The sequence below is a fragment of the Leptinotarsa decemlineata genome, unplaced genomic scaffold (genome assembly GCF_025532065.1).
Source record: "Leptinotarsa decemlineata unplaced genomic scaffold, Ldec_3_MD MMD2_tig00001064_RagTag_RagTag, whole genome shotgun sequence".
Classification (NCBI taxonomy): domain Eukaryota; kingdom Metazoa; phylum Arthropoda; class Insecta; order Coleoptera; family Chrysomelidae; genus Leptinotarsa; species Leptinotarsa decemlineata.
In genome coordinates, this window is record NW_027412558.1 from 5,075,705 (window position 1) to 5,092,371 (window position 16,667).

A 16,667-nucleotide genomic window follows, 5' to 3' on the forward strand; every position below is an offset into this window, starting at 1 on the left:
AGATATATTATGACTCCCAAATTGAGGTTGAAACTTTGCGAAACACTCATATTGTCTAGATTAGCATATTCGATATAATCTACGGGTCTGCTTGATACAAACTAATGTAGATCGCTTACAAAAATACAAAACAATTGCATTCGTCTTTCTTATGGTGTGAGAAAATTCAACCATATATCCCCCAAGTTCGAGGAGTCAGGTTGGTTACCGATTGCTGAATCCTGGCAGTTCCACCTACTCGTCAATACACATAAATTCCTAATTTACAAAAAGCCAATTTATATTTATGAAAGATATAAAACTTTCGAATCACAGAATAATCCGAGGACACGAAACCGTCACAAATTTTATTATTCCAAAACACTCGACAGCCTGCTTCTCTCGTAGTTTTATTTACAACTCTATCAAACAATATAACGCTCTGCCCAGTGAATTTAGACACTACTCCATATATAAATTCAAGAAAAAGTTGGAAACATATCTGAAGTCTTCTGGATAGATAACATATCTGAAGTCTTCTGGATAGATAACATATTCATGTTATGTCTTGCTCATATGGTTTTCCCTTTGTCTTACCTTTGTGTTTGTTTTGCTATATATTTCACCTTATTTCAGCTAAATAGATTTTTAATATTTACTTTGGAATTAATAGCTTTTGTTTTTTCTTAGTTTCACAAAGATTCATTTACTACTCACTTACCAATGTATACCAGGTAATTATTTTTATATTTCTATATAATACATGCTATCCCCTAGGTTAAGTTGTAAAATAGCCCCGACTTAACTTCGCCCTTTCATTGATTTTTGTATTTATTTCTTCTTTATAAACAATGTATGTCAATAAACAAAGCCCATTTATTATTATATTATTATTATGAGGATTCATGTAGATGACATCTGAAGGACGAAACACAAGCACTACAGAAAAATCCTCAAGACGCTCTGAGAGCGGTGCATGTGCGAAAGTAGCGATTCACATTGAATTTGAATCGATGAAGATTGAATCCTTTCGGAAAAACATTCTCAAGAAGTTTATTCTACATTAACGCAGTTCTTCAAGTAAAAGAGTTCATGAACAGTGAAGTTCTAAATCTACTGGGTTGAACCTCAAAACGATGAGCGTATTTATGATATGTACCGCTCTTGGTGGAATCAACTGTGCCAAGTCACTTAAAAACTTTCCGTGAAAGTATCTAAAAGCATCAAAAGTTGCCGACGTGTGTACAGTTTTCTGGTTCCGAACAGTTTTGCAAGCTTTTGAGAATCAGCCTTTGCAATTCCAGCGACATGATTGTGCCAAGACATATCAGTGTCCATTTCAACCCCAACAAACTGATCGAAGTAGAAAGCGGAGTTGTCTGTCCTAACATCATTATATCCGGTCCGGAGACTTTTATCTATTTGGAGAAAACCGTTGCCTAGGTTTTTCCAGCATTGAATTGAACCTAGTTACTTTCAACCCAATTCAAATTCACTTCTAGATCCTCATTAAGATATGTAACCTCTTACTGTCAATGAAAATGTGCATCCCGGAATCCGAATAAAATGACGACACGAGTGTTTTGCGTCAGCAAAGCAATATATTGGATTCTTGGTTTTTTTCGATAAGTCGTTGATATACTATAAAATGAATACGATAAAAATTTTAGTAATCTAATCTGAATCGAAGGAAAGTTGTGTTTCTGAAGCTGTTCACAGCTTACACAAGAAACGTTTAGTTATTCAAAACATCTGTTCCTTTTCGAATTTGTTCAACAGAAAAAAATATATTCTGTAATATCGACCCGTTTGAACCACTCACACCACCTCCATATTTTTGTTACAGTACAGCTTCGACAGAACCCCCCTGGGCCGATGCTTCAAGTCGAGACACAGCAACGAATCGCAGTGCCCCATGCTGGCCTCCAAGCCGCCCATGCAGCAGCACGCAAAACACCAGAAACAAAAAAAATCCAACTTCCTAACGACCATCAAAACCTCTCCAAGCACCAACAGCCACCAGAAGAAGTTGAGGTTTCAACTGGCAAAGGAGCGCAAGGCGAGCACGACGCTCGGTATAATAATGAGCGCGTTCACGTTTTGCTGGTTGCCCTTTTTCGTGCTGGCCCTAGTGAGGCCCTTTCTCGAAACCACGAACGCTCTCAAGACGTTAGCCACGTTGTTCTTGTGGTTGGGCTACGCCAACAGCTTGCTCAACCCGATTATCTACGCCACGCTCAATAGAGACTTCAGGAAACCGTTCCAGGTGAGACTTTCATCTTTATGATTGCATGTTCTACTGAAATTCAACGGTGTAGGCAGGATATTCTTTGTTCAATTTTTGTGAAGACGTTACATGAGGTTCCATGTCGATTTTTATCCCATATCATATCTGGATTCCGAGTGGTCCTGGTACTTTCATTTTGCTTTCTGAATACCACTTCACATTAGCATATTATGATGAAAGTCGGTGTGCTGATAGCCGATCTAAGCAGTATACACAGTATACACAGTAATCAAGCGTAACTGCACATTCACCTCCATGTTACCCGTTCTTGACTATCAACAGTACTAACATAGCCACTCCTGAAACAGCTTGTTGCAATGAAGAGGTACCTGTTTTTGCTGAAATAAAACATCAGTTCAGAACTCTTGTAAGATTGTAAGTTATCCAAACCGGTAGATAGACAGGTGGGCCAACTAAATCACCTGATATGACGCCTCTACATTTTGTTATATCTGAAGTGTACGAGACACGACCACAGTCAATTTCCAGTTTCGTGAATGGAAAAAGAGGTGCTTGCAACTAAATTACATTAGAAAAATTATAGGCTAGATTAGGTTAGGTCTAAAGTGAGTGGGTCTATTCAACCCCTCCACCGCAACCCGCAAAGGTTTATTGTGTCTTACACCTATTCACACTCGACCAAATGAACCGAGATCCTTAACGAAGCCAATTAGTTTGTATGGTGAGTTGTCTTTCAGGTCAGATGGTAAGAGTACGGCTCTGCCAATCTCTAAAAACCTGATTGTCCCCAGCGGGGCAGGCATAAAGTATATGCTCTGCTGTTTCATCATTTTCCAAACAGAGGCGACACACACTGTCTTCCGACAGTGCAAGTTTCTGCATATAATGATTCAAATGACAGTGACCTGTAAGAAGGCCTGTTAGATATTGTAGTTCATCCCTACTGTAGTCCAACAACTGTTTGGTATCAAGCTTCTGCCAGGAGTCCATAAATCTTCGTGCTATCCAGGTGTTCAATGTTTGCTTGGCAAAGCCTGAAGCGATACTAATAACAGGTTCTGGTCCGATGAAGCTGCTTGCAGCACCCTCCTTTGCAAGGGAGTCAGCACCTTCATTGCGAGCCAATCCTGGAAGATTCAGCCAGAAGTCCATAACTCTTCTTACCATCCAGGTGTCAAGTTTGTTTTGCAAAGCCCAAAGACATGCCAATGACAGGTTCAGGTCCAATGGAGCCGCTTGCAGCAACCTCCTTTGCAACAGAGTCAGCAGCTTCATTGCCTTCTAGGCCTGTATGGCCAGGCATCCAGACCAGAGACAATCTGTTAAATCTGTCAAGCCAAGCCAAGTGCTACCAACGCCGCTTGAATCTCCTAGACTATTCTGATTGACTTGTGTGTGAGGTTGGATTCATCTAATATCTGCGCGCATAATTTGGTAGCGTAGATTTCTACTTGAACTACAGTCGCATAAGTTCCTAGGCAGGTAGATATTTCTGTCCTGGGTCTGCGACTAAAAACGCCTGCACCAGAACCCGTAGGTGTTTTTGATCCCTCTGTGAACCAACAACTATCTGCTCTTAATATTTCCTTCTCCCGGAGGATCCAGTTCTCTCTACTCGAGAATAGTACTTCATAAGGCAGTTCGTAGTTCAGAGTTGGAGGCATGAAGTCAGAGGTCATTTCCAAAATGCTGTGACTTCCAATGTCAACCAACAGTCTGTTGCACTCTGCATTGAATTGATTTGTACAATTAACAATGTGCACAAGTCTGTGTGCAGTCCATCTAGCCTCTGTCTCCAGAAAAATGTGGAGAGGAGGTAGATCTAGATGGATCTTCATGGCCGCTGACGGTGTGGTACTGATGGCACCACTGATAGCCAGGCAAGCCTGTTTCTGTAAGCCAGAGAGCTGCGCTTGAGCCGTTTTCTGTAAAGCCTTCGGTCACCAGGCACTATAAGTGATCATTGGTCTGACAATCATCACATAAATCCTTCGACATGTCCATAGAGACAGTCTGGCTTCGTGTAAAACTTTTTCCAAGTGTGCGTTCCAGGTGAGTCTTTTATCAAGGACAATGCCAAGATATTTCACCTGTATTCCAAATGGAATGATTTCACCTTCGAGGGAAAGTGGCTTCCTCAAGCACCAACTGTGAACAATTTCCAATGCGCTCCGGAGGATATTACAAGCTACCTTTCCCGACGTGGACCTTGTAAGGACCTTGAAGAGTCGTGATTGCCAGTTCTGTTCACTAGCATGGCATTGATCCAGCCAATTATGGGCGATTCTATACCCTTCCTAGCCAAATACATTCCTAAAGATTTGGGTAGTGCATTGTCAAATGATTTTTCAATATCAAGAAATACAGCAACCGCAGTCTGCTTGTTGTCAAGGGATTGTCGATTTGCCGTTTGATAATCATACTGGTGGTTATTGAGGGGGGATGCATATAATGCTACCCTCCTGATATGTCCGTCCAGTATCCTCTCGAGTCCTTTCAACAGGAAGAATGTAAGGCTGATTGATCGTACCGATTACATTATAAGTGTCATTTTATTATCGTTGAAACGTGAATAATAGATATGTGCAAGCAGTATTCAATATTCTTCAGTACTTTTGGTATAAGATTAACTATTATTTCAGGCAATTTTATACTGTCAATGCGGTAGCCTGAACAACATGATGAGGGAAGAGTTTTACCACAGCCAATATGGAGATCCGGATCATCACATCAACAGGTGCCATACGGAATACGAAGAAGGTGTGGAGTATATCGAGGCAGACGGGGAAGAGGTGAAAGTTCCTGAAGCTGATGCAGCAGCGCATGAGTCATTTCTATGATTTTCGAAGAATTACGGGTGAGTTTAAACAATGACAATGTTCCAAACAATGACATTCAAAGAATTTTGATCTAACAACAAAAATATTGAATTTTGTCAGTTCGGAGTTCCATTGTAAAATGGAAGAGTAAATAAAATTAGGAGGAATAACTGAAATATCAATTGTTTCAAAAGATAAAACGTTTTCCGCTTGATTAGAGGTTTCCATATGTTGTGTGTGTCTCCTAAACCCACTTGATGGTATGTATGAGTCTAAACTTGCTCTGCTATTACGGCTTCATTGAATTTCCTCCTAAACCTGTGTCCCTCCCTGTGTATGATCTCAGCTTGGAACCACTCGATGTTATGTTGATGTGTCCGAACATGCTCTGCTAATCCTAATTTGCTGGTTTCCCCTCGCTGTGTGTGTTTCTTGTGCTCGGCAATGCGAACTTTCAATGGCCTCTTAGTTTCACCGATGTATGATTCTCCGCACTCGCAGGGTATCTGTTAAATGCAATTCTTGGAATCGCATTCCGCGTTTGGTGGCCTGGTTTTCGTGAGGCTGCTGCGGATGGTGTTTTCGAATCTTGTAGCTTCTTCTACTTATTCTTCTCTACAATCCTCTAATGAAGGAAGGGCAAGCAATGGTTTTGACGGCTTTTCTTTCTTTCAAGCCAAAGTGTGTTTCGTCATCACTTTGGAGTAACTATTTCGTTGAAGATCTTTTTTGATGATGTCTAGTTTCTTTTCGAGGCCTTCTACTAGAATCTCGATGGTTTCTTTTTTTGTAGATTGATGGTGGATTGATTCATGATTCAGGTAGTGTCCCATGTGAGTGGGTTTTTGGTTAACAGATGTTTTCCACTCACTGTCGGTTTGTTACTTTTTCAATGGTCATGAAACATTGTCAACCACCTTCGAATAAAATCAAAAATATAATTCTACTGGAAAAATGAATTGGTGAATAGACTTATTATTTTTTATAGATCATTCTTGGAATCCACTTTCGAGAATATACTAAGATGATATATAGCGTTTCCAAGTTGTCTGTATATTACCCCATCTGAATATTAAACTTGGCTAGACATATTTCTAACGTTTTCTATTCCCTCGTCAGATTCAAACGTTGGGAGCCCATATTATTCTAAAAAACCCAGACGCTTTTCAACAGTCGTTAGTTCGAACACATTTTGAGTGTTCAAAACATCCCAAAAACGCCGCTGTCTACAAATTATCAGACTATAAAAACCTAACCTCATCATGGATTCTTTCGCTTTCGCACTTTTATATAATTTACGGTGTGAAGAGGTGGAGCGGCACATATTTCCAGTTCGCGTCGACTAAAAACAGGTGAAAGAAGTATCTGCGTAGTCGATCATCTTTTTTGTTCTGAAACACAGAAAGTCAGCTCATCAATGTTAACAGTTGGTTATCAGGAAAGTTTGTGATTTTTTTGCGTCGAACCTGAATTTTGCAACGGAAAGTAACAACATAATCTCTTTCCTTACAGTAAGTTATGAATTGTATATGGAGCCGAACAATGTTGAATGGAAAAATCCAGACGAGAAGTTCGAATGAAAGCTTAATAGAAAAATCTCTGGAGTATAAACGACTTGAACTTATAGAAATGAATTGAGAAGGCCCGAATGGAGGAGAATAATAATGAAAGGAGAGTTGATGATAAGAAACTGCAAGAGTTCGGAATTCATATTTCAATGGGAGGTTTAGGATGGTATGTGAGTCAGTATCCACTTGAAATGTCAGGAAGGGGGACACCTGTTTTTTTTTAACAAAACACAAGCACTACAGAAAACTCTTTGTGAAACTCTAGCAGAAGTGCTTGTGCGAAAGTAGCGATTCATGTTGGATTTGAATCGCTGGAGATTAAATTCATCTGGGAAAACGCTCTTAGGAAGTTCAGTCCACATAAACACAGTTTTCCAAATGAAGGAGTTTCTGAATCGTGAAGTTTGAGGTTTACTGAGTTGAACCTCAAGACGATGTGCAGCCACAGTCCGTCGCGTATTTCTGATATGTACCACTCTTGGTGGAATCAAATCTGCCAAGTGATTTGAAGACCTTCTATGAAAGTATCTCCAAAGAAGGTCTCATCTGAGCTTCATAAAGCATCAAAAGTTGCTGAAATATTCACATTCTTTTGGTTCGGAACAGTATTTCAAGCTTTTGAGAAGCAGCCTTCGCTATTGCAGCGACATTATTGTGCCAAGATGTATTGGTATCCATTTTAGTCCACAACGAACTCATCGAAGCGGGAAGCGGAATTGTTTGTCCAGATTATTATATCCAGTTTGGAGACATTTATCTTCTTGGAGAAAACCGATGATGATTGGGTTTTTGTGGCATTGCATTGAACCTGGTTACTTCCACCCCTATTCGAAATCACTTCTAGATCCGCATATTAAGATATGCAACCTCCTGCTGCCGGAATCCTGAAATCCTGGAATCGAAATCTAATGTCGATACAGCAAAGCAATATATTATATTATTCTTTTTTCCAATAAGTCGTTGATACACAATAAAAAAGAGGAATGAAGACAACATGGATTTGTAATGAACACCAGCGTTGATAGTAGGAGTATTCGAAAGATATCCATCGACGGCCACCGGCAGGGAACGTTCTTCCAGGAAGCTGGAGAACCATACACAAAAATGATGTAACAAGTCATAGCATACAAATTTGGCCAGCAAACCCTCATGCTACACACTGCAGGTTTCAGAAATATCAAGCGCAACAGCTCTTGACTTTCTTTCTTTCTTCATGACTTTTTTTCTTTCTTCCTCCATGATTTTTGATATCACTGATAGCAAAGCGATTGGTCGTTAGTTATTTGTAAGATTTTTCCTGCTCTTTTTGGGAATATGTTCAATGAACATACTCGGTCTGCTCAACTGAATAGCCATTATATAATTGTTACAGTTTCGGTCAATAAAATATGCAACCTCATAGTTATTTGTCATTATTATAAATATATGAATGACACCACTTTCATTTGTAATTAACGTTACTGCAGTTTCGTCCTATAAAGACATTTTCGAACTTGTACATCAAACTGCAGTAACGTTAGTTACAAATAAAAGTGGTAAAAACATAAAAGTTTCAATTCTCTTTTCTTTGTTATGATTTCCTACCACGTAGTAACGGCTAAATACATCACAATATATTTGGTTAACAAAATTTCCAGGTGGTGATTGTTCAAGCATTGGCCTATTAACCCAGTCAAGGAAAAATTCTCTACCACTTTTTCACATACAATCAACAACGCCAGAAATTACTTAATAGAGATAACTAGGGAAACGTAGTTTCTGCTACGGATAGTGCTACGTAAGACTGCTCCGAATAGTGTTCCCAGATCTGAAGCAGGTCCTAATGTTGTTCTTGGACCCAATCCTCCTTATCATTTCCGATAATCCTCTGATCTAGGGAAGTACAAGTACTGGTTTTGGCGGCTTCTCCTCAGTACGTGTACTTCCCTACATCAGAGGATTATAGGAAATATTGGGTCCAAGTACACCATCAGGACCTGCTTCAGATCTGGGAATACTATCCGTAGCAGTCTTACAAAAACCAGGCCACCAAACGCGGACTGCGTTTCCAAGAATTGCATTTACCGGGTACACTGTGAGTGCGGAGAATCATACATCGGTGAAACTAAGAGGCCAATGAAAGTTCGCATTGCTGAGCACAAGAAACACACACAGCAAGGAGAAACCAGCAAATTCGGAATAGCAGAGCATGTTTGGACTCATCAACACAACATCAAGTGGGCTCACGCTGAAATCATCCACAAAGAGGAACACTGGTTTAGGAGAAAATTCAAAGAAGCCGCGTATTTTTTGTCCAACAACGCATTTAGTCAAGCTAGCGTAGAGATACGTAACATATGGAAACCTTTAATTAAGCGAAAAACGACCAATTCCCGCCAAACAGTCATTTCCCGCTAAAAACCAATGAAGCACTCGAGCGACCTATAAATATTCGGATTTCGAGGGAATAAGTCCAGTTATCACCCAAAGACGATTGTGGATTCTAACGATCGAAACGTCGTGACATACCTGGGTTTGAAATCTTTCAATTTTTATTTTTCATTTTTGTTGATAATAGTCTTGAATTTTCATTTCTCAGCTTTCATTATTATTTCAATTTTTTATTTGTTTGGTTGTTGCTTGTATGTTATTTCTTTGTAATTTCAGTTTTTCGTTTAATAAAGTTGTTCTTTTCGGTACATATCATTGATTTTTTCATTGTTTTTTCAGGGTTTTCAAATCAATTTATATTATATTAGACAATGGAAGTCCGAGCTGAAGAAATACACCACGAAACATTGTCAACCACCTTCAAACAAAACTTACTCAAGAGTCTACCCAAAGATTTTAGGTCTTTCATGAAAAAACTGACTTTTTTCCATTTATTCAAATTCATCAAATGGGTGGGATGGAGTGAGTTCAAAAGGTTTCTCCATTAACCATAACGATGCTCAGGATCGTTCAGGAGACTTGGATGAGCAAAAAAACATCGAAGTTAAAATCAATGAAATCACATCATACTATCTCAAATTTCCATCGAAACACCACTGTTGGCGTAATATTTTTCCAGTAGCAACCCTTCCAATTATGAACGAATTACGGATGGCTTTTTCCACTGAACCCTTTGAAGTTTTGTTCATCATTTTTTGAAATCGTTCAATATCACGTCATCTGTTGGAAGATTCTAATCGGATTAGGTTGCTAGGAATAACAAGGCTAATTAGCTTTTTCAAGGGAATGCGTTTCATGATGAGAATATTCGATGTATACACTGGACTCGTTAATTCGTTTGTGAGTTATGCTATGATGGGATTTTGTATCGATGATTGCATTTCATGGATGAAGATTGGAAATTATCATTGCTATACTCTTCAATCGGCAAAGTCTCATAACGTAACGAATCTCCATCGGTCATTCAGATGAGTTTTAAAAATTTTGGAAAAAATTAAACCACAAATATGCTTGGGGTCTTGCATTCTATTTTATCCCTTCGAAGTATAAAGCATAACATCATCTACATGAGGGTACCTCCCTTGACAACAGAGCAACCATGACCTTCTGAAATTGGATTTTTCTTCTAGCAACTTTCTGAGCAACCGTTAATCTCAACTTCTTCTTAGAAAGTACCACAATGAAGGATAACCTTGTCCAAAAGAACCTGAAAGGAAAAAATCACAATGATCATTTGGAAATTGAGCGAGTGGTACAAAATTCTGGAACCTTCCGACGGCTACAACTGCGGAAAGCTACGAAAAAAACCAAATGCTTTCTAATTGGAGTGGAGCAAGAAAAATTGCATCAACTCGAGACGAGATGAAAGATGGTCGATATACGAGAGAAGATGCAGATCACCTACATATGAGAGGAAATACATATTGTCAAAATCAGAACAAAGGTTTGTATGAAACATCGGAAAGGCGAAGAAGCAGAAAGTATTCCTATCAGGTTCAAAACGGATCCTGATATCGAAAGAAATTCAGACCTATAAACGAAAGATAAGGTGGGAATAACGGCTCACGAAGTTCGAACTGGTTGGCAGCTAGTCTCTGAGCATGGCGCAGTTGGTTAGACTGACAGAGATCACTGAGAATCCCTATTCTCCCAGATAACTTGGTGAATCGCAAGTGGGAAAGTCCAGAGGGTCTATTCAGGAGCCGAATTAGTGATGAGCTGAATCAACTCTATACGATTCGAGAGCAATTCAGTATCAACAGGACCTCATCACGTGATTGACGAAAGAACTACTGGGTGCGATCTGGCACCACGAAGAAATTGTTTACAATGAGTTTCTGGAGTAGACCAGAGAACGAGGAGAAATTCCTTGCATTTCCAGTAACTGGGACAAGAAGAGGCTGAACTTCAAGGCCAAGGAACCGAAGTTCCATCAACAAAAAGCTGTGTGGTTATTTCAATTACCAAAATGAAGAATTTGTTTCAAGTCTCAGGGAAAATGGAAAAGCATCTGCTGATGTGAAAAGGAAGGAATAACTCCTCAAATATACGTCGAAAGTTTTATTGAGTCATGTTGACAGGTTACTCTAGTCGAAGTAACTTGAAGAAGAGAGCAATGAAGTCACCTGGCACAGTGAGCTTGAAACGTTTACGTTTTGTTCGAACATTGTATATATTTCGCACCCTTCGGAGATGAATAAAACTGAATAAGTTTTTGAACTACAGCGCGGGTTAATTCGAAAGCAAAGAATATAAAACAATGAAATAGTGAGATAATTGAAAATAGTTTAAGTATACTGTTCGTTGTGTGCCGTCAAGTTTATAAACGAATGAGCGTATAAATCATTCATTCATGGAGAACCCTCATATAGTCGGAACTAGTCTCCCAAGTTCGTAAGAATATTTTTTCAGTCTTAATCTCCTGCCAACTGAACCGATACCCTCATTCCGATCGAAAGAATGGAAACGCCTTTGTGAAAAACGAAGGAAATATTTTTCATGGAACAAAAACAATTAACATTTTGCTTCCTGTCGAAGCTTTATTATAAACCCGACGAGAAAAAACAATTATATATTCCTTATGGAATTATCCCAATTACAGTTTCATCAGATATTTCTGTCAGAGAAGATTAAAAAGAGGGTTGTTCCCTTGTTCAATCGCATTTACATCAAAAAATTACGTTCAACTAAACACTGAGAGAATTTTTTATAATTCCAACTCTTCCCGGGGTTTGTCGCTTCTCCGGGGTAACAATCCCACCTACGCTTTAATTTTCTATAGCCAATGAAAATGAGTTTTCACAAGATAGTCGTGTTTTCTATCAGAAGATTGAGATGAAGTGGTGAATTTATCAAATATAAAATTGTTAGATCAGTGCTTGTGTTTTTGAGAAATATTTTCGACAATAAAGGGTACCGATTAGAATCTTGGCGTTGGCTCTCAAATGAAGTGAAATATATTGCTCTGATGTGGGGCATTATTCAGAGCGATATTCAAAAATGAAATTTTCCCATCATCGAATGAAAATTTACCAATGATTGTGGGTGAATCGAAACCAAAAATCATTCTTTCTTGATTTTTTCAAATGGATTTTTTTCATTCTGAATATGAATTCGCCTTAGAAAGTTGTCATAATGATACCTACCACCTAAATAACAACCTATCATCAAAAGTCATGATGGAAATATTCGAAATTTCGAAGTAATTGAAGAAATTTTGAGATGAAATAATTCAGAGAAAAACTCGAAGATCCCCATGGCAAAGTAAGATGAGCTGTTTTTCCGGCTTCGCTTAGTGTTCTGTATTTTCGATCCTAACGAGGATCATTTTCACGAGTCTCATTCGCCATTCTCTGATGATGTCTGGAGTTTAGAACTAGACTGATTCACTCGAATACTGTTTCTCAATTTAGGGATAGGGATAGGGATAGATGCTACCATTCATCTGGGTTTATGCCTCTACCTGTATTAGCTCAACTACCTATGTCATTATATCTGAATTTTCATGTGCTTAGTTTTGTTTTTGGGGTTGTGCGGTCTGTTTGATTTTGTGAAGTGGTAATACGGACCTCCTTGAGACTCCAGTGGTATCTGACTCAAATGATCCGCTATTTCTCCGGGTTTCGCTTCGTGTTCTGTGTTTTTGATCCTCATGAGGATTATTCATACAATGTTCCACCTAGGTCTCATTTGCTATCTTCTGGTTATATCCCAGAATATGGCAAATGAGACTTTATCGGATCTTTGTGGAAATAATCTTTGTAATGATCGGAAATACAGAACATACAGAACGAAGCTCATCATAGTTTATCCATGAGAATCTTCTTTCTGTCTCTCTCCCTCTTTCTTTCATGTAGACCTTTGGAAGATTCGTAGCAAGTTACTTCCCACTATGAGAAGCAGAAATCAATTTCATTTGGTCGGTACGACCAACCTATAGACCGGTTTTGGGGACTTGCCCCATCATCAGTACCGGGAAGGTAATTTCAGAAGGAGTGAACCATCTGAGTATTCCGAACAAACAAAACTGAGTCCAACTAGTCATCAACTTCACCTGCAGTTGATTCAGTGGAATGTCCATTGCGCCACCTGCAGACAAAGCTAGGAAACAACTCCCCAAATAAACTTCGGAGTGTTCGGCTCACATGCCGAACACGAAAATAACACAAAAAATGAACAGCTAAGGAAAAGAAGGAGACAATAACCTAAACGGAGTCTACAGCATTCAATGCTCGAACTGCAACACATTCTATGTCGGCCAAACCAAGAAAAAACTGATCCAAAGGTAAGACGAGCACAAAAAACATACATAAACCTCGCAACACACACCATACAAAACAAACATAACTTTTCCCACCAGAGAACATCGAACTCATCAAACAAGTCCATTGAGGAATTCGTATGGACATCTGGGAAAACCTGAACATCCATAAATTTAAACGTCATATTTCACTTATCGAGGAATAGACACAAAAAAACACAACAAGACCTGACATTCAATATACTACACAAAACAATACACAGTTCTAGATTCAATGAACCTAGAGAAACACCAACACATAGGATATTACCTGATGTAACCCAAATATAGGCACATTTAAAGAGACATCCGGATAAGCGGAGAGGACAAATACCTACACTAAGACATTGTAACCGTATAAAAGAACAAACACGAAGATAAAAGTCCGGGCACTATTAATAATGGCCGGTCTGTATTCATAATGCCCGACTCAATTGGGCAATGTGATCAAAACAGCATGAATAATCACTTTTCCCGGCCATTATAAATAATGCCCACCTTATCTTGGGAAAAATAATAAAATAGGTGAACTGTAGTGTTTTTGTTTAATTATTGAAAACTGAAAATTTTCATGAAAAATTAACAAAAGATAAACTATTGAACATAGTAGTTGAAAAATAAATAGCTAAAAATGTAGTAACATCAGTAGTTACCTACTTTTATTTTGATAAGAATATTACTTAAGAATAATAGTTCAAAAATATGAATGAAATGAAAAAAAAACACTTTTGTGTTTTTAAATAAAATCTACCACTGGTAGATTTTATTTGTACGACCGGTTTCGGGTTGACCCCATTTTCAAATATAAAACTGAAATCTGAAGTTTGAAATATCGTTTATATTAGTATTTCCGGATATGCTGCAAGGACAGGTATTTGAGGGACAAGTTGTTGGGCAAACCAAAATGCCAACTTTTAAAATTCCACGCTGAAAATTCTAGGGGATGGTAAACTCATAAATTCAAGAGAGGAGACATACATAAATCGAGTTGCTCGTTTAGGGGTATAAGTTTCTGGTTTTTAATTGATTTGTTGATTTCCATGGCCTCCAAAAATGTCATGTTTCTTCCTTTATCACATATGTGTAGGATTTTGAGGTTATCTTTATTTATCTTGTGGTATGATTCTTGAAGATGTTCGTACATTGCAGACTTTTTGTCCAAACAGACGTGTTCACGCATTCTTATGTCAAAATTTCTACCGGTTTTGCGTATATATAGTGCAGATCATTCGCCACACTCTATTCTATATGTACCTGATTTTTTCATCAACCCTTCCGACCATTTTGTGGTTTCATTTACCTCCAACTATGTGAATACAATCTTTTCTATATTCTGATTTGCTCTTTCTACTGAACCTTGAGATTGGCTATGACTTCTTCGCGACTTCTTCGGCTCGTTTTGTTTTTAATGGTCTAAGAATCACAAACTTGGTGAGATTGGCTTGATATACCATGATGAACTTAACATCATTGTCTGATTGTGTTTGCATGTCGATTAAGTCGACTCAGCATCGTGAGTTAAATTCACAACTTTTCATAGGCTCAATAGCAAGCGAGACATAAGTGGAACCACATATTGGTGTGATCCCCCGCTTGCGTTTACGCAGTTATTCCTATTAAGTACTTTTCTTGGTTTTTCACATTTTTTCTCCAATTGAGGACCGCCTGCCCTGTACTGACGGTGCCCAATAGGCTGAAACAGCTGTCTACTGGTGGCTCTCAAATTGAAATCAATATGGGAATGATCAGAATGGTCACAGGGAAGACGGAATGTCGTCGCTTCAAAATATATCTGATTCTGACTAGTACCAAAAAGAAAATTCAGGCTCTTGAGGATTTCCTTGAAAGTAACTCCACTGACGCGATTATAATACTAACCCTTCCACCGGCTTTAGTCCGTCTCTAAGATAACAATCCAGCCTACGCTTGGTTTTTGTTCATCCCTTCAAAGTTTACGAACTACGCCGTCGAATCAAGTCGTCACTCGTGGATAATTAATCAAAAGACAATCGCTGTTCTCATCAGAATGTACTCAGAACCGAATTCCTGAGAGATTTCGAGTATCACTTCGTACCTTGAGGTTTAGTTATTCATCCAAAGTATTCGAAGGAAATTATCCAGAGTGGAGAAAACGCGTTTGAAGGGTTCACAGGGAAGACGAAGGTTGTTGTCCTCACTTCAGACGAGAAAGGATTAGAAATCAAACGTGGATGAAAATCCGACGATGGAAAGGTAATATCCAGGTTTATTTAAATTCGAGACGGTGCATATTATTATACCATTAATTCAGCTTCCAGAAATTGCTTCGATGCTTTGGCACCAATGTAGTTAACGTGTTTCATGTTGAGGTTGATTTACTGATGATAATAGTAATTATATTGTCACGATTCCGTGACTCAAGAATACATCCTTGAAAAAATCAATAAGTGCAGCAACAGAAAGATGATGCATTTGTTGTCACTCCTTAATTGTCTTTTTTCAATTGTCTCTCTCTTTATCTTCATCTTGAAGATGATCACTTGGTGAGCGAAACACATAATGATGTGTTAAAATGTTTTGTGTTGGAATAAAACTCCAGTAATATTCATTACTACAACAAAGGTTCCAAACTGTGCATCACAAGTTATGAGACTGGTTGACTATGCGACTGGAGCAACCTGGGCAAAAGATACCGCTACAGCGATATTTCTCTTCAAGGCTTTGGATAGCCTAGCTGACGATACTTATGAACAGGAACTCTTCACCACGAGACTTCTGGAAACAGGCGTCTCAAGAGGCTCAGTTTTTCCCCATACCTCTTCTTGGTATACACGAGTGTACACAACAGACGTACTCAATCCAGAGGATGACTCCAATAAGTTGGCTCTCTACGCAGGCAACACAACTCTGCTGGCGATAACCACAAACTACGCGATACCTTCAACATCAAACTGACATAATAAAGAATGGTGCCAATCTCTGAGAGAATAGCATTGGGTTAAGCGAAACTATTCACCTGGAGAAAGGCACAACCAAAAGTACACGTCAGCTTCAATGGCCAAGAAATTCTTTGAACGAACGTAGAAACTTGTCACAACTTGTGCCCCATCATTTGGCACTGGAATAATATGGATCTTCAGATGGAACTGCTTCTGATGAAAACAATCATATCTCCAACATCCTCAATACATCTACTACCTGAGGCTAGTGCGTGAAAAAATAGATACCTACTCCAGATCTGAAGGTTTTCGAATGTCTGCCTACGAACGACCTGAATCTTAGCACCCTGTGAAACCACTCCAAGAATATTTTCGGGCAAATTGTTACACAGGCAAATCTAGTGC

The 16,667-nt window shown here is 38.8% G+C and overlaps 1 protein-coding gene across 2 annotated transcripts in view; it reads left to right on the forward strand.

Moving 5' to 3' along the window:
* Window positions 1-16,667, forward strand: part of 5-HT7 (5-hydroxytryptamine receptor 7) — a 290,467-nt gene that overhangs the window by 259,935 nt on the left and 13,865 nt on the right. For both annotated transcript variants that reach the window (XM_074175555.1, XM_023174542.2), the window contains 2 exons: window positions 1,826-2,245; window positions 4,870-5,084. In XM_074175555.1, coding sequence (XP_074031656.1) covers window positions 1,826-2,245; window positions 4,870-5,067 — 618 coding nt within the window. In that variant the 3' untranslated portion in view covers window positions 5,068-5,084. The remainder of the gene's footprint in view (window positions 1-1,825; window positions 2,246-4,869; window positions 5,085-16,667) is intronic.